The 19676-nt window shown below is 33.3% G+C and overlaps 1 protein-coding gene across 2 annotated transcripts in view; it reads left to right on the forward strand.

Moving 5' to 3' along the window:
• LOC100883817 (defective proboscis extension response 20) overlaps positions 1-3943 on the forward strand; it is a 405987-nt gene extending 402044 nt beyond the window's left edge. The window contains exon 9 of one of the 2 annotated variants that reach the window (XM_076539924.1): positions 1345-3943. In XM_076539924.1, coding sequence (XP_076396039.1) covers positions 1345-1463 — 119 coding nt within the window. In that variant the 3' untranslated portion in view covers positions 1464-3943. The remainder of the gene's footprint in view (positions 1-1344) is intronic. The other variant, XM_076539926.1, reaches the window with a different exon arrangement.
• Positions 3944-19676: the final 15733 nt, after the last annotated feature.

The raw sequence follows: 19676 nt of genomic DNA on the forward strand, positions 1-19676 counted from the left end.
GTTTCTAGGTTAATTTATTTATTAATTCGGATATTTGATGTTCTGGTCAGAAAAAATTTAATTCCTGGAGAATATTGGTAATTTCGTTATGTATTCGAATATTTAGCTCCGTAATAAGGATTTCGATAAATGATAATAAATATTTTTGTTAGTGTCATTAATTATAAAATTTACAATTTATTTACATTTAATAATAACTTTTAAATTATATTACTTCATACAGCATATTTACAACAAACTGCAGTAAATTAGTTAAATTATTAATAAATAATTTACAGAGTTTAACTATTTTAATAATTTACCAGCTGATTCGACTTAGATTTATGACGAGAAATTAAGTTTCAAATTATTTTGTTGATTTAAAGAAAATTCTTAAAGTTTCAAATAATTAATTAACCTATCAGTAAATAGTACAATTAAAAATTGTTTAATGTAATTAAATATTATTTACAGTGAAGTTTAACTATTTTAATAATATATCAGTTAATTCTAAGTAAGTTTATAATGAAAGTTTGAGTTTCAAATTATTTTCTAGTTTAAATAAAATTCTTATAGTTTCAGATTATTTTTCTGTTTAAATAAAATTCTTGAAGTTTCAAATACTGTCAAAAGTATATTTATTTCACGTTCTATTGTTAAAATCATGTTGTTCGCGTTTAGTACTATAGCAACTGGGCACTATAACGCAGAAGCTCTCTAAGCTTCAGGAGCTTAGCTCGAACAGTACTAATCTAAACAGATACGAGTGCTGACGGTCACTTTATGGCTATTAATTATTTAAAGCACACACTGCTAATCGTCGAATGCCGTGGACGAGGAGTTCTAATTAATCGGTTGCATAATCGTTGACGCAAACATGTGAACGGTACTTCTGACGTGCACAGACTATCAGTACTTTTTGTAAAAATATCATATTTTTGGAAAAATTATAATTTAACACTAGATTTACGGAGCCCGTCAAAATGACGGATAATAGGTCTATTGTAGATGACAGAATTTGTTAAGAAATTTTCGTAAAAATGTCAACTTTCATCAACTTTCAGCAAAAGAATCAATGTTTTAGGCAGTTCACATCTACAATTTATTTATTTTTCTACTTTAGGTAAATTTAAATAAAAGTGACTATCAAACGTCCGTAAATCTAGTGTTAATCATGAAAATCTTCATTCTAATGTACTTGTAGAGATCAGCATTGTAACACATTGTAATGCTATTTAAGAGTCGAACTCTACAGAAAAGCAGTTCGGTCTAACAGGTTAATAGCAAAAATTGCGATATTAAAGTAATTGTAAAACAACATATTCGAAAGCTCGCGGTGTTTGAGTGTACGTACCGGTGTTTCAGGAGAAAGCTTAGCCGAACTGCATCACGGATCGGCAGATGGCATCTGGACGAGCAGCATCAGCAGATCTCTGCTTCTTCTTCTACCCGTTCTTGGTCGGATGCAACAGATGCTCAGATGAAGGCCCGTTGTGTCCCGGATAGTCGCGAAACGAGCACCGTGGCGCTACCGTCGCGACGTCGGACATCGTCGTGACATTGCAACACAATACGGACTTTTATATTATCGCTGTAAAAACGGACGTAACGGTGTGGACGCGTGAACACCGAAAATAAAGCATGCGAATGAGCGAACGGATGGAGCTGGAAGGAAGAAGACAGAAAGGAAAAACCGTGGGGTTGCAAGAGGGTGGGTCGCAGGGAAAAGGTTGGCAGCACTGATCCTCCATTGTTCTTGGTTGCTGATTGAAAACTCTTTCTGCGTCGCGACACCGGGTGCCATTTCAATGGCGATTCTTCGTATCACTCAATTTCGTCGACTTCGTTTTTCTTCCAAGAAATTTTTATTATGTGAACGCGGGAATTTCGAGCAATAAATAAAATTCACTCCGCGTTTGTCCTTCTGTGTCACGAATTTTAAATTCGTTTCACCGAAGAAAAATTTCGAGCAATAAGTCTGTGTTTCGTTGTTGAGAAACTTCTTTGTTCGTTTTTTATAGTCTCTGAGAATTAGCAATAAATAATTGTTAAGGAAGTTGGTACTAGAAAATGTGTACTGAGTGCTTCGCATATGTTTCATCCCATTTCACCATTTTTAAAATTGAAAACTACTAAAATTATTTAATTTAAATTTTATTTTTGAAAAGAATGTTTCATGCGTTAAAATCAACATACATGAAATGTATGTCAAATTATTGAAGATGCTAAAAAATTGTAAGTCTGCTTTTCTTTAATAAATTAGGTTTTAAATTAAAATTTCTATCGATGGAGTTAAAGAAATTTTTTTTCGAAGTATATTGATTTTTAATTTTTTTCAAGACAAATATGATCAAATATTCGCATACACAAGTTTTAAATTAATAACGGAAAATATCACTATTATTTCAAAGAATGTCAGTATACTATTTGAATAACAGTAACCTGATATTTTCTGTGATTTAAGATGAAAAATTCTGACAGGTAATTCCTTCGTTAAAATTAGCAAGATGATTCGAAATTCAAATGAACCACCCTCCTGCGAGAGAAAACTATTCAAGCCAGAGAATATTTAATTAACGACCATTAAAGGCTCGAGTTATCAGTATTATCGAGTTTTCTAGAGGGCCAGATTGAAACGGAGCGTGAAAGAAACCGGAAGTCATCGTCGAAATCGATGACGACGTTCGATATCGTTCCATCGAACAGCACGCGATAATCGATGGCTGATTAGCTGTTTTAAAGTTTGTGATCCGCAGATAAATTACCGAGATTTATCTCGAAAATCGAAAAAGTGATGCAGGCTTAAGCACGTCGTACTTATGGTTGACCCTTATCACTGAAACGTGAACGTCCTCTTATTTTGTAACATCGACTACTTCCACTTTGAATATCTGCGGTGACGTATTCGTTTATAAAAAGGAATATTTATCTATGAAAAATTGTCATATTTCATTGGTTTTATTTTGTAAAGCTCATAATTAGTTACGTATTAAAATGTTTAAAAATAATAAATATTCACGTCATTCAATATTCAAATGATAAATATTAAGTTTGATAATAAAAAATGAGTTGTGAACTTTTTGCTAAATTAACGATTGTTAAACTTTTTAAAAATAATAATAAATAATTTTATTTCTGAATTAAGTAAATTTCTTTTGTAATAAAAAATGTGACTAAGTTTCGAAATAAAAGATGTGGACTATAAAATTTGAAATGGAAAATTATAAAGTAATTCTTGAGTCTTGTTTGTGACAAGTTTTCAATCTTTCTGGGAAATGATTTTGAAACAAAATAGAAAGCTATTAAATTTAATTGTTAATTAAATAAAAAATGAACGAATACGTAAGTCGCTGTGTATCATTTCTCGAATTGTAACAACGTTACTACTAACGAACTTCAAAATTAAAAATAATGTAAAAATATAAATAAATTATATAAATTCAAGAAAAGAATCTTAACAAATTTTGTAATTTAAAATGAAGAATTTATAAACATCATTTGATCCGACATAGTAACTTTAGTATTCATATTTGTTCTTTTACAAAAATTTATAAATACGTATAAAATTTGTTAACGAGATTAACGTTCTTCATTCGAGAAAATATCTTGAACTCAAAAGAGCTGTATGGTGATGGAAGTTTTTGATACCGATCAAACGTTTGTAAAGCGTGTTTGAGCGATTTGAAGGATTGCGGTGTGAGAATGTATCAATGAAATTATCAACTGCCAACCTGATCCCAAACTCGTCGATTAGCGATACAAGGAGACGTTTTAAGCGGCGGTGTTTTACATAAAGCCATTTTCTTTCGGCGTTCGTTGATCTGTTATTCGAAAGATCAGAAAGTTGGGTGAAATTGAACGTCTGTACCGAAACAGATCGCACAGTAATACTTGAATTCAACATAAATTCAAAGTTTTCTCCGATGACGAGATTTATGAAATATACGATATGCGTTTTACAAGACTTTGTTCACTTTTTTATTTTCCCTCCTTTTTTATTCTTAGGAGAACATCAACACCGGCCATTATAAGTCTTTGAGGTTAGGTAGGTTAAAAACTGTCTCTTTTATGCACAGTATATTCTTTAACACACCTAGTAAAATTAATGTTCCTTTATGTTAAATAATTGAAACAAAGTTTTATCGTTTGTTCACATTAAAAAAAATTCTGTGCAAAATGGTTCTTTAAAATCGTGTGCTTCAAAGAGGCAACTCATGTTTTCATACATAAACGTTGTTAAACAAACGAGTTAATTCGCATTTGCATATTTCAATTTTTTTTAATTCAGAGTAAAAGCTTTCTTTGTCTAAAACAGTGTTTTTGTTTTATTATAAAAATTACTTTTCTTTATATTTGAATTTTTATAATAGTTTTAATATTACATATTAATTTATAATTTGATTTAGGATCATGGTTACTCTTATGAATGTTATTTGCTATTTTCAGATTTACATAATTATAATTATACATTAGGGAATGCACATTTTATTTGCAAAGTATATATTAATATCACAGGTAAGTAATATAAGTAATAAATAACTTAATTAATTTTATTCGAGAACGGTTTAAAGAAATTATTCGATAATTTTCTAAACATTATTTGAAATTTTTATGTAAGTAAAAAAGAAACAAATCTCTTTTATAAATAAAGAAATTATACATTAATGTAAGTAATTAAAGTTTACATAAATGTACAATATAACCGAATGTAATAATATGAATAACTTGAAAACTTATTGACTTATAGATGGAAAATAAAAATCAAGAATAATAAATAAATAATTAAAAACTTTGCATGTGATTAATGAGTAATTGAGATCAAGAATAAATCGTACAATAAATATTTGTAAAATAAGATCTTCATATTCCTGAAGTTCTATGGCACTGGACCCACATTTCGAAGCTAGCAAATCAATATATTTGCGAATTTCTACGTGCTTCAAGTACTTACGTCACAATGTTCCTAAATCCGCAAATTTCAAAGTCTTGAAATACAAGGTGCGATCATTAAGTTCCGGGACTTGTCCCGTATATGCAGATAAAATCACGTGTTTCAAATTTGGCTACTAACCCCTTCAAAGTAGTCCCCTTGTGCAGCTATGCACCGATCCCAGAGCCTCTGCCATTTTTGGAAAGCTTCCTAGAAGTCTTCTTGTTGAAGCGTGTCAAGCATCTGCTGCGATTCGCGTTGAATCTCGTCCACCGTGTCAAATCGGCGACCCTTGAGCTTTAATTTCGTTTTGGGAAACAAAAAGAAATAACAGGGTTCTGATGAATACGGAGGGTGAGGAAGTACGACAATTTTCCATGTTTCTTTTTTTTTTAATGTCCCTCTGTTCCAATTTGGAGTCCATCGTGATTTCGCAAAGGGAAGCGTGCGTATGCTACCATAAACTTGTATAACACAGGATTCAATGAAGATATCGCTTCCAAACTTCGTGTCATATGTCTCGAAGATTGTTATTCTTATGTTCTGCGAGCGCATGTCAATCGTGTCATTCGTTTGGTCACAGCAGACACAATCCCGGAACTTAATGATCGCACCTTGTACTTATATTCACAAATATCAGAATCTTCAAATACCTATGTTCTCAAATTTCTACATCTCCAAATTCCTATTTTCCAAAATTTCTACATTCCCAAATTTCTACATTTTCAAATTTCTATATCCCCAAATCGGTACATCCTCAAATTTCTACATTCCCAATTTTTACATCGCCAAATTTCTATGTCCCCAAATTCCCATATTCCCAAATTGATACATCCCCAAATTTCTATATTGTCTTATACCTACGTCCCCAAATTTCTACATCCCTTTATTCCTATGTCCCAAAATTTCTACATCCTCAAATCCGTAAATATCTAAATTCCTGTGTCCCTAAATTCGAAGATCTTCAAACTCCTATATTTCTAAATTTCATGATCCCCAAAATTTCAAAACCCCCAAAATTCCTATAAAATTATCACCCATCCCTAAATTGCCATATTCATGTATCACCAAATTCTCAACCCACCCTCAAATTTTCACCTTCCCAAAAATTCCTAAAATCGAACAAACGCTCTTCTTCCGATGTCCCGATCACCATGTTTTCCCTAGAGAAGTCATATTTCCCCGACTCTACTAACTCACCGGAATCCATCGTCCCGAAGTTACACGCGTTCCACACGAGATTGCCTCTTTCCCATCGGAAACGTCCACTTCTCCTGGTCGCCTGGACAAACTGGACTCCACAACGTACGACGTCCAGCTTGAATCCATCCAGCCGGAGATTGAAGTTGCAAAAGGACACCGCGCAAACTATCCACTAGCAGCCTGCTCTCGTTCCGGTTATATATAAGAGAAGTCCCATGGAATGTGGGAGCAAAGCAGTAACTCGACGATCCGACAGATTGGACGTCGCTTCATCGATCCTCCTTCATTTTCAACCGACTCTATTCGCCGACGGACAAGGAGCGTTTACGAATCATATACGGGGTGTTTTCGAAATGGATGTATAATCAAAAAATGGGAGAATGAACGTGGAAAAATAAGTAAAATGTGTGGAATATAATTTTTGAGGAAATTGAATTTGGACATTTTTTAACCACTTCACGTGACATTTATTTTTAACCCCTTGGCTACTGTGGACGCCTATAGGCGCTTAGAAATTTTGTGTTTGTATTACTGAGAGCACCTATAGGCGCCCATTTTTATACCAACAGAGTTTTTTCCTAGCGATTAAAAAGTTTTTATAAAAAAGAGTTATGACGGCGTGTTATAACATTTGTCATTTGTATTATCCTTTGTACATAAAGGAAGGATAAAAAACTGTATAGAAAGGCTTTAGCTTTGCTTTTTATAAATAAGAAAGGATTAAGGAAGTCGAATTTGATCATTCTTTAACTCCTTCCTGTGTCATTTATTTGTCACATGAGTCAAGACTAACTATTTAGGGATATAATATTAAAACAAACAAAGAAAATTAAAATGTAACTACTTTATATTCAGGGATCCTTGATAACGTAATATATAGTTGGACCTAAATTTCAAGTTGGAAAGTAGTCAAGATTTGAGTAAGGTTTGTTACATTTAAAATGAAAGTGCGATTCGTCAAAGAACGGGAATGTCATTAAACAAATCTAAACATTAATAATTTCTCCAACTAACCAAAAATTGCATTCATCATTTTCTGATCCGTAAATAAATTTTTTTTTGCAAATACATAAATACTGTTCAAACCCAGTTTTTAAGAAAATGAAAACATTGTATTCTATATTTTTGTCTAACTCTCCAGAGTACATTCACGCTATTTTCGGTTGTACCGTTATCTCTAAAACAACCTGATGAGTAAAGTTTGATGAAAAAACTGGGACACCCTGTATATGTCTCTGCAGACTTGTATGACTCTCGCTTTAGCCGTGCATTTGAGATAATGTTCGAAAGTTTGTTAACGTGCTCGCTGGCAGCATCCATTTGGAAAATTATCCGGTGTGTAGCAATGCTCGTCTGAAGTGCGACTAGAGTAGAGCTAAAACAAGTGTGGACTAGGTCGTATAAGTATTGTATTTTAGAGAACAAACTTGATTACCGAGAAATTTTTTTATGGAGACAAAGAAAGCTTTAGTTTATGAAATAGCGGGAGTAAATTTGGGAATTGTGTTTTAGTTTTTATTGTTTGGAAATTGGATGAAAGAGAGAGGTTTGGATGATGGAAAGTGTTGAGAGTGATAATTTTGATCAGTAGAGGACACGTGCTAAAATTAAAAAATTTCATAGTTCCAAAACTCCAAAATCCCAAAATTCCAAAATTTCAAAATTCCAAACTTCAAAATTCAAAAATTCTAGAATTCCAAACTTCCACAATTCCAAAATTCCCTAAATTTCCAATCTCCCGAAATTTCGAAATTCCTAAAATTCCAAACTTCCACACTTCCAAAATTTCAAAATTCCCAAAATTCCAAAATTTCAAACTTCCGCAATTCCAAAATTCCCTAAATTTCCAATCTTCCGAAATTCCAAAATTCTCAAATTCCCAAATTCCCAAATTCCCAAATTCCCAAATTCCGAAATTCCGAAATTCCCAAAAGTCCCTAAATTTCCAAACTTCCAAAATTCCAAACTTCCACAATTCCAAAATTCCCTAAATTTCCAATCTCCCGAAATTTCGAAATTCCCAAAATTCCAAAATTCCAAACTTCCACACTTCCAAAATTTCAAAATTCCCAAATTCCCAAAATTCCAAAATTTCAAACTTCCGCAATTCCAAAATTCCCTAAATTTCCAATCTTCCAAATTTCAAAATTCCCAAATTCCGAAATTCCCAGAATTCCAAAATTCCAAAATTCCAAAATTCCAAACTTCCAAAACTCCAAAATTCCAAACTTCCGCAATTCCAAAATTCCCTAAATTTCCAATCTTCCGAAATTCCAAAATTCCCAAATTCCGAAATTCCCAAAATTCCAAATTTCCCTAAATTTCCAATCTTCAAAAATTCCAAACCTCCACAATTCCAAAATTCCCTAAATTCCCTAAATTTCCAATCGTCCAAAATTCCAAAATTCCCTAAATTTCCAATCTTCCAAAATTCCCAAATTCCCAAATTCCAAAATTCCCTAAATTTCCAAAATTCCAAAATTCCAAAATCCCCAACTTACACCCTGACCCCCTCCACAAACCCCAAAAATAAAAAATCAATTTTCCCTAAAACAAAACCAGACCTAACCATACACAAATATCGTATTCAAAATATTTCATTTACTTTTGCTACGCAAATACATCCGATTTCAGAATCTGCAACCAATTTCGAAACAGCCTATACCTGAACGTACACGCAACAAACTAAGAGCTCGTAGAACTGTTTCAGTTACTGTTTGACGTTTAGTTGATTTCAGTTGGCGAATAACCTCGGGCAACCCGGGAAATCCAAGTGGGTCTCGGGCGATCGCGTGCCCGTCGATCTTTTCCACGTTCACCGAGTTCCATGCAGCGTAAAATCGATTGTGAGCGAGCTGCCCCATGAACAGACAGGAAGGCTGATTAGACAGCCTCTTAAAGTAATTCCACGAAGAAGCTTTCGCGATTTAGGTCAACTTCTTAAACCTTTCAAGAAGGTAACGCTTCGCCGAAGCGTATTCTTAATAATCCAGTCTAGTTAGAAATATTTTTAAAATACGAGGCGATTTCTTTACTTAATAAGGTGGATGTGGAGGAAGCAGTTTAAATACTTTTTGAAACTCGGATATGAGTATGGATGTGTTAAGGCAGGGGTGCTTAAGGTTGAACATTTTTTGCGAAACTATAATTACATTTTTAATATCATTTAGTTATGGTGATAACTAGTTAGGTAACGGCAAATATAAAATATATTATGTTACATATCATTTATATTTACATATACACACACTGTAACATACGTTACTTATAATGTACTATTTTACACATATGTGTATTGTAACATGTATTATTTTATACACACATATATTTTAACATACATTATTTATAATATATATTTTTGATACAAATGTATATGAAAATGCACATTGTTAATGTATTATTAATATATTATTTCATATGTGTTATTTCATATGTACATACACATGTTCATATGTATATTATAATACACATTATTAATGTATTATTAACATATTACTTCATATGTGTTATTTCATATGTACATACACATGTTCATATGTATATTATAATATACATTATTAATGTATTATTAACATATTACTTCATATGTGTTATTTCATATGTACATACACATGTTCATATGTATATTATAATACACATTATTAATTTATTATTAACATATTACTTCATATGTGTTATTTCATATGTACATATACATGTTCATATGTATAATATAATACACATTATTAATGTATTATTAATATATTACTTCATATGTGTTATTTCATATGTACATACACATGTTCATATGTATAGTATAATACACATTATTAATGTATTATTAATATATTATTTCATATGTACATACACATGTTCATATGTATATTATAATACACATTATTAATTTATTATCAATATATTCTTTCATATGTACATACATTTGTTCACATGTATATTACAATCATAAAACAAAAATTCCTCTCCGTTTTGTTCAAAAGCATACACCTAGTCTTTTTTAAACAAATTGTAGAAAACGATGACAAAGGCAAGAACAAGGACAAAAGTTCGCGAGCAAAATACTTATTCGTCGGGAAACACGCAGAAGGAAAATGACATGGTACATTTTTCTCCGTATTCTGTTGCGCTTTCAACAGATACATTTCTTATCTTTATCCCGGTTTTATCTTCACAAACGATATAACTGGAACGCTACTCCCTCGTGGGCGAAATTTTAAACGAATCAAGACTGGAAAAATTGGAAAGGAAGTTGAATGGGATGCAATTTATAGAAATCAGCAATTGCTATAGAACCAATAACATCGTCCAGATTTATCTTGGGAACCGGTAAATTTAGATTTCCTTCCATTCTTACACTTTTTGTCGATAAATGCCGTTTCTCGTTTAACTCGAGTGCAAAATTTTACACTTATTTTGAGTGTTAAATGGTCGCAAAATGTGTGATTTGCAATTTTGTTGATTTGTTATAAGATTGTTGCATTATTTGGAAATTAGTTGAAAATTTGTAAAGTCGGAAGTTTTGGAATTTTGAAATTTTGAAACTTAAAAGTATTTAGATTTTACTATTTTTGGGCACTGTAATTGAGGAAATTTGGAACTTTGGAATTCTTTGTATAAATATAATATTTTGAGATTTCTTTAATTTACAACAGTGTGACTTTAAGGTTTCAGGTCTTTTGAATTTCTGGACAATAAAATGGAACACTGAAATTCATGGAGTTTGAAATCCTCGAACTTTGAAACTTTGGATTCTAAGAAATTTAGAACGTCCAAATATGTTTTACTTCGAAACTTCAAAAGTTTAATCCTTGAGGATTTCGAGTCTTCAATAATTCGGGAGACTTTAGACTGTGAAGCGGAACTGCGAAATTGAAGAAATTTCAAAGTTATAGTGATAGTCGAATTTATTAATTACTTGATTAATCTTTACACAAGAACTTTACACATGAACCGCATTCACATGACTGCACGTCCGACGATGCTCGACAGAACACGCTGAATCTTCCTCACATACACAGTATGTCGGCAAAGTAACGGAACCTTGTAAATTTAAGGAAAACTAGCGCCATCTATTAAAATAATATGTTATTTGAAAACAGTATACCTCCCTTACAAAACACAACAATTATTATTGGATTCGAGCAACGAATTGTAAACTTATAGCGTTTAATGCGACAGAACCTTTCGTCACCGTGTCACAAAATCACGGGCAAGCACACAAATTGCTCGCGTTGAATATTGCGAGGATCTTATCAAAACAACCAGACGAAACTGTACATTCCTGGAATCAATTGTAACTAGTGATGAGACTTAGTACTTCAAGTATGAACCTCAAACAAAGCGCTAAAGTGCTACGTGGAAATCTCCAGGCTTTCCAAAATCAAAAAATTGCGATTCCAGAAGTCCCGAGAGAAGACAATGTTAATTTTTTTTTACGATTTTAAAAGAATTATAAAGGATTCTAAAGGAATTATACTTCGGGAATTCGTTCCACAGGGACAAAATGTTAATGGCGAATATTACCTGGGTGTTATGGAACATTTGTGGAGGAGGATCGTTCGTGTGAGGCCCGAATATCGAGCGCCGGGAAGTTATTTTCTGTTGCATGATGCACTATCACAGAACTGTTGCTGTTCGTGAATTTTTGGCGAAAAACAAGTCTGTGTGCTCCAACGTCCTCCAAATTCGCCTGACTCTCCGTGTGATTACTTCCTTTTTCCAAAACTGAAATTAGCTATAAAAGGAACGTTTTATGACACTGTTGTACAAATCCAAGCAGCTGTGACTAACGTGTTTGATTCCGCAAAACGACATAAAATCTATGTTAACGTTATGTGAGCGTGCCCAGCGGAATATTAATGCGGAATTGACGTATTTTGAATAAAAATATTAATTTTGGGAAAATAACTAATTCTTTTCTTTTTATTTAAAAAGTTCCGATGTACTGTGTACAGTCTGTTTCACAATGTCTCATCTAATACGCAATAGCCCTCCAATTCTCTTAGTATCATTTTTGTCACTGAGAAGTTCAAGTCATATATGGGTGACGCTTAAGCTTCTATACTGATCTAACATGAGTAGATCAGTGAGAAAATATTCGCATTAATCACATGGGTCTATGGAAAATAATTTTAACAAGGTATTGTAAAAATATTTGGTAAGATTTATTAAAAATGAAAACACTACTGGATGCAATTTTCAATTGCTTCAGCATAGCAGTCAATGTGTTAAGCAAGTATTAGTACTTTCGACCTATACAACCTTTTTACAGAATTACTTGCAGATACCTCGTCCACGCTCTTATAAAACAGACTTTTCAGAATTCTGTAAGATCACAAATATTTCAGCCCATACAATATTAGATACAGTTACCGCGTACAGAATGTATAGACCATTCACGAACGCAGATAGTAGCATAAATAATCCTGCCAAGAGGTGCAAACCAGTAAAACAGAAGAAACAGGAAAGAAGCGAGGAGAAAAAAAGAGGCGGCAGTACACGTTATCGGATAAAATTCTCGTTTGTTCACGTTTAACCGTTCTCTCGTTGGATACACCTTTCAAGGTGCAAGACAGAATATTTTTCTTCGTATTCTACGCTTCCTGGTGAGCACACCCCTTATCTTTATCCCGTATTTACGTTCATAGACGACGTTTTTCAATCGCCATCTTCTTCTTCGCTCCTCTCCGTCAACCTCCCGCGAGACGGCGAAATTAAAATAAAAAGTGAATTAAGCGAAACTCGTGAACAATGCTGGTCTACGAGCGTGAAGAGTCATTTGAATCCTTTAAAAGAAAAGTTTTCAATGGGTTGTATGAAGGAGGTTAAAACTCGCATTTCTATCGCGACGATTCTAACCTAATTCTTTCGACTGCGTTTCATTACGACGTTTATAAAGACTGCTGTTTCGCTCAGTTATTTTGTAGTTACTCTTTGGAAGTATTGTATCTACCATAAATCGAAACACAATTTTTTTGTCGTTCTCGCCCTCTGAAAAGACGGTGTACGCTGTAAAGAAATACAAAGTTTGACTTCAATATATTTTATTTAAAAAGTCACTCGAGCAATTTGGAAGTTCTCTAAATAAAATTAATAATGAAATGTTTTTATTTTTTCATTTATAACTCTGCAAAATTTAAAAAGAATTTAAAAACTGCGAATTTAAAAAGTGTCCAAATTATAAAAATGTTGCTTTTCCCAAATAAATGGAAACTTCAAAAACAAATGTAACAAAAGAAAAGAAAAATGTTTAAATTGAATGTAGCAGAAAATAGCGCCATTTACAACAATTACAAGCTTATGGTCTCGAAAAATAGCCACATTCGGGTCACTAAAATTTCGAATCGGGGTTCTACAACGTCCAAATGCTAGGAAAGCGAGTAAGGGGAATGAGAGAATCGTCATATACACACATAACGATCTATCTTTCCATTTAACGGTCAGTTTGAGCATCGTTAGTTACCATCATGCTGACTGCATAGCTTCATTCGTAGTCTCGTTTTAACCATTGGACCAGGAGGTCTTGAACGAGGAAACTCAAGAGTGAAACGAAATCGCAACGATTTATAACGTCGTCGCGTTATCTCGCACGGTCCAGCTCGCTCACGAGTGGCTCAGCGGCGATATAACGCTCGTCTTTCCGCATCCGGGATACCAACCACGCGGAAACGATTTCATTTGCTCGCATATTCTGCATCTATCTGGAATATAATCATGAACCAAATTGCAAATTTTTTAGTGTGTATTGAGAAATTTATGGTCGGACAATTTGTTGTGGTGGGTTCGGTCGGGATGTATGCGAGATAGGGGAAGTAGAGAATTTGGGGACTAGGGAATTTGAGGATTTGGGGATTTGGGGATTTGGGGATTTTTAGGGATTTTAGGATTCGAGGATTTGGGGATTTGGGGATTTGGGGATTTGGGGATTTGGGGATTTGGGGATTTGGGGATTTGGAGATTTGGGGATTTGGGGATTTGGGGATTTGGGGAATTGGGGATTTGGGGATTTGGTGATTTAAGGATTTGGGGATTTGGGGATTTGGGGATTTTGGAATTTGGGGATTTGGAGATTAGGGGATTTGGGGATTTGGGGATTTGGGGATTTGGGGATTTGGGGATTTCGGAGTTTAGGAGTTTGAAAGTATGGGAATTTAGGGATTTGGGAATTTGGAAATTTTGGGATTTGGGGATTTTGGGGATTTGGGAATTTCGGAATTTAGGAATTTGGGATTTTGGGAATTTGAAAATATAGGAATTTAGGGATTTGGCGATGTGGGGATTTCGGGATTTCGGGATTTGGGAATTAGGGGATTTGGGGATTTGGGGATTTGGGGATTTGTGGATTTGAGGATTTGGGAGTTTGGAATTATGAGAATTTAGGGATTTGAGAATTTGGGAATTTAGGGGTTTGGAATTATGGGATTTTAGGGATTTGGGGATTTATGGATTTGGTGATCTAGGAATTTGAAAATATGGAAATTTAGAAATTTGGCGATTTGGGGATTCGGAGATTTGGGAATTTGGGAAATTGGAAAATTAGGTAATTGGGAAATTTAGAAATTCAGAAGTTTGGAAACTAGAAAAATAGGAAATTAGGAAATTAGGAAATTGGGAAATTAGGAAATTAGGGAATTAGGAAATTAGAAACTAGGAAATTGGGAAATTGGGAAATTGGGAAATTAGGAAACTGGGAAACTGAGAAACTGGGAATTTGGGAAATTTGTAAATTTAGAAATTCAGAATCTGGAAATTTGAAAATTAGAAAAATAGGAAAATAGAAAATTGAGAAATTAGAAACTTGGCTATTGAGAAATTAGGAAATTGGGAATTTGGGAAATTGGGAAATTGCAAGATTGGAAAATTGGGAAATTGGGAAATTGCAAGACTGGAAAATTGGAAATTTGGGAAATTGGGAAATTTGGGAAATTGCAAAATTGGAAAATTGGGAAATTAGAAAAACAGAAAATTAGGAAATTAGGAAATTGAGAAATTAGTAAATTGGAGAATATAAAAATTTGATAATTTTTTAGTTTAAGCATTTAGAAACCCAATAAAAAATCTAGAATCCTAAACTCGAATTTCCAATATATTTCCCTTTCAAAACTAAAAGATCAACCAATTCAGAATCTCCATCCCCAGCCAACAACTAACCACCCTATTCAAAAATCTCCCCAAAAACAAAAACTGCAGAAACGCTAAAACCTCTCGGCACATCACAGATTTCGCACTCGTACCTCGAACATCGTTCGAAAAGAAAATCGTGATTACTTCGGCCGCTCGTTCAATCCCCATGAATTTACTCCGTTCCTCCCACAGTATTTTCCACCCCCTGCATATTATATCACCGACAGTGTCATCGTTCGGTCATTTATTTGAGCCGCGGACAGAGGCGAAGGCGAAATATTGCGTGGAATATTGGGTCGCCGTTCATCACTTATCGACCTATCTGGTGCGTGTAAATCTTTTTCACTGTCTGATCGCACAAAAGGGGTGAAATTCATCGCTTGTCCGCGTGCATTTACGCGTAATCGATCAGTCGTTCGATTAACGAGCTTGCCATTCAAATGGCGGCCTGTCTCGCCGCCTTCTGGAGGGAAACTTTATTTGGGACTTTGCCGAATGCGATCTCTATTTCTTCTTATTCCGCGAAACGTGCCACGCATCCGACATGCCGGTGCGCGAGTTAAGGCAGCTTAGAAATAACATAATATTTCATACGCAACGCACGTACCATGTTTCTCTGTTCCCTCGCTATGTTTCTGGTTTTCTGCTTTAGCGAACGCGGCTCGAACATGAGGCAACGTTGAAAATTCATGGCTGATGGTTCGCAAGCGTTAACGAAATTTTTTTTAAGGGGAAATATAAAGCTAATCTAAAGGAATGCTGGCAAAGTTTAGCAAAATTTAGCGAAAATTTGTTAAGTATGAATGTAGCAAATTTCGAAATTCGAAGATTTTCTAGGTTGAGAATTTGGAGATTTAAGAATTTGAGAATTTGAAGTTTTCGAACTTCATTTCTATAGCTGGTAATTTTGAAACTTAGAACTTTTTAAATTACAAACCTTCAAGTTCTAGAATATAAGAATTTTCTAATTGAAAATTTGTAAATTCTGGAACGTGAAAATGTATGAATCTCAAAATTTGAGAATTTTTAGAATTAAAGAATTTAACCCCTTGCCCTACAATTTATTTGCCAGATGCGTCAGTCAAAACTAACTATTCTTTGCTATAATGTTAAAACAAAGAAAGAAAATTAAAATGTTGTGATTATATTATATTCAGGGATCCTTAATAATACAACTTATAGTTGAACTCAAATTTCAAGTTGAGGAGTATTCAAAATTCAAGTAAGATTTGCGTCAGTTGATTTCTAAATACGTCACGGATGAGACTCGTCACAATACAGCAAGGGGTTCAGAAAGCAAAAAAACTATAAAATTAAAAAATGGAATACGTAGAAAAGTAGAAAGCAAGACAACGAAGGTAGAAAACCAGGGTCATAGGAAATAAACAAATTAGAGAATTGGAAAATTGGAAAATTAGAAAATTAGAAAATTGAAAAACTGAGAAATTGGGAAATAGGGAAATTAGACAATTGGAAAATTGGAAAATTGAAAAACTGAGAAATTGGGAAATTGGGAAATTAGAAAATTGGGAAATTAGACAATTGGAAAATTGAAAAACTGAGAAATTGGGAAATTGGAAGATTGAAAAATTGGGAAAATGGGAAATTGAGAAATTGGGAAATTGAGAAATGAGAAAATTGAGAAATTGGGAAAGTAGAAAATTGGAAAATTGGAAAATTGGAAAATCGAAAAACTGAGAAATTGGGAAATTGGAAGATTGCAAAATTGAGAAATTGGGAAATTGAGAACTTAGGAAATTGGAAAATTGGAAAATTGGAAAATTGGAAAATTGGAAAATTGGAAAATTGGAAACTTAGAAAATTAGAAAATTAGAAACTTAGAAAATTAGAAAATTAGAAAATTAGAAAATTAGAAAGTTAGAAAATTGGAAAATTAGACAATTAGAAAATTAGAAAATTAGAAAATTAGAAAGTTAGAAAATTAGAAAGTTAGAAAATTAGAAAATTAGAAAATTAGAAAATTCAAACACTTGAAAAAAACTCCTAATGACACCAATGCTTGCAGCACCATAAACTTCTTCAAACACCTCCAAACAATTCCCCAAACCAATTTACCAACGACAACCCAATTCATCAATTACAAAATACATAAACTCAGAAGACGAACCATAAAGTACACAATCTCAATTGTCAAATTGAAACAATTTATCAAGAATTTATCTATTCAACTTCGCTTTTGTAACATTGTAGTTTATCGATGAAAATGTAGCGATTCGAACTTGCATCTTACATCGTACCAATAAAGTTTATGGAGGAAGCAAGACATGAAATACGACATCGTTTGCAGAACAGTCTAATTTCCGTTCGTTGTACAATTCGGTGGTAAAGACAACAAGATGTCCGATTCGCGATGGCGACTTGGCGATTGTACTAGACGAACAGAACGGTCCGAACATAGGGTCCGAAGTTAAATTGGATGAACTCGTATCGAAGCTCGAAAGCGTTTTGAGGTTGTGACCGATGCTACGAAATCGGCAAACTTTATTAAAATCGTTAACCCTAGTCGTTTGTCTGTCGTATATAGATAAGAGTCGTAAGAAACTTCTGCCAATTGTGCACGTCCATTTTCCTTAATCGGTAAATATCTTCGATCAATATGTTATATTGCTAACTTAGATCATAAATGGAGGATAGCTTATTGAGTCAAGATTACAGTAGAAAACTCTGCAAAACTTTGAGATAGAAATACTTAGTTTTTGGAGCAAGATATTTTAGGTATGTGCATTTTATTAGGGAACCATTTATATTTTGTTATGTTATTTTATATTTTAGGTTATGTTATATTATTTTAGGTTTATTTTTAATAGGTTAATTTTAGGTTAGGTTATATTATTTGAGGTTTATCATTATTTCAGGTTAGGTTATATTATTTTAGGTTTATTATTATTTTAGGTTATGTTATATTAGTTTATATTGTAGATTATGTTAGTTTATATTAAATTGAGTTATAATTGTAGTTTTAGGTTAATACTATTTTACATAGTCTTACGTTAATACAATTTTATACACTCTTACCTTAATACAACTTCATAAAATTTTACATTAATACAAATTTACATTTTACAATTTTAATAAATTGTTATGTCATTACAATAATAAAATTTTTATTTTTATTTTATGATAATAAAATTCTACATCATTATAATGTTAACGCAATAAAATTTTGTTTTATGACAATTTGCAATAATAATATTACTAAATAATGATATTTGCAATGTTAATACATCCTGACTCTTATACATTCATATATTAATGCAATTTTGTAAAATTTTACAACAAAATTTGTATTTTAGAGAATATACTCATCATTCATTTACAACGTCACTGTATTAAATTATGCTATAAGACTGTTCTTTAAAGTACACTACAAACTCCTATAATTATATCGCCGCCTACATGCATTTTACTGAACCTCAATAATAATGCATAATATATCTCCATAAAATTTATGATTTTTTCCAACAATCCAATTATTTCCTGTAAGTACAATTTATAAATTCTGAGAGACATGGATTTAAAGATTGAAATCGCATCGAAATACGACTAAACCGCAACGCTGACGCTAAAACTGTCCGTAATTTGAAACTGCGATAACTGCAAAGTGAACCGAGCTACTTGTTGGTGAAGTTATTGCAGAAAGAAAAGCGGAACTGCCGCGAAACTTGTACGAGCGAGGAAACTTGTGTCTCCTGAGTTAGCACGAAACAGAAGCAAAATGATTGTAGTGTCCGCCATCGTAACACCGTAATTGTTAATGAACTTTAAATCACGAAACACGACCGGTATTAGCAAAGTAACTTCTCTAACTAATAATTATTAGTACCGCAGTTGCGCCAAGTATAGATCCAACAATCGTATCGCATAATTGATAGATTACTCAAGACTTCTCTCTTCGGTAATTGACTTGACGATACAGGCAATCGTTGCAGCTGAAATTATTTGACGTTGCATGTAGCAATGGGATCAGGGACGGATTATGATCTTACAGGGCCACGGGCAAAATTAATATTTTTTTGGGGGATGTTTGTGGAGAAGTGGGAATTAGGTGAATTTGGAGATTTGCAGGATTGGGAATTTGGGAATTTCGGAAGGTGGGAAGTGGGGAATTTTGGAAATTTTGGGGTTTGGGAATTTGAGAATTTCGGAAGGTGGAAAGTGGGGAATTTTGGGAATTTTGGGGTTTGGGAATTTGAGAGCTGGGAGATTTGGAAATTTAGGGAATTGGAGAATATAGGAATTTTGGAGTTTGAGAATTTGAGAGTTGGGGGTTTTGGAGATTTGGAAATTTGGGAAATTGGAAAATATGAGAATTGGGGGATTTAGAGACTTGGAATTTGGAGAATTTGGGGAATTTGAGAATATAGGAATTTAGGAGTTTGGGAATTTAAGAGTTGGGGGCTTTGGAGATTTGGAAATTTGGGAA

Source organism: Megachile rotundata, chromosome 2 (genome assembly GCF_050947335.1).
Source record: "Megachile rotundata isolate GNS110a chromosome 2, iyMegRotu1, whole genome shotgun sequence".
Classification (NCBI taxonomy): domain Eukaryota; kingdom Metazoa; phylum Arthropoda; class Insecta; order Hymenoptera; family Megachilidae; genus Megachile; species Megachile rotundata.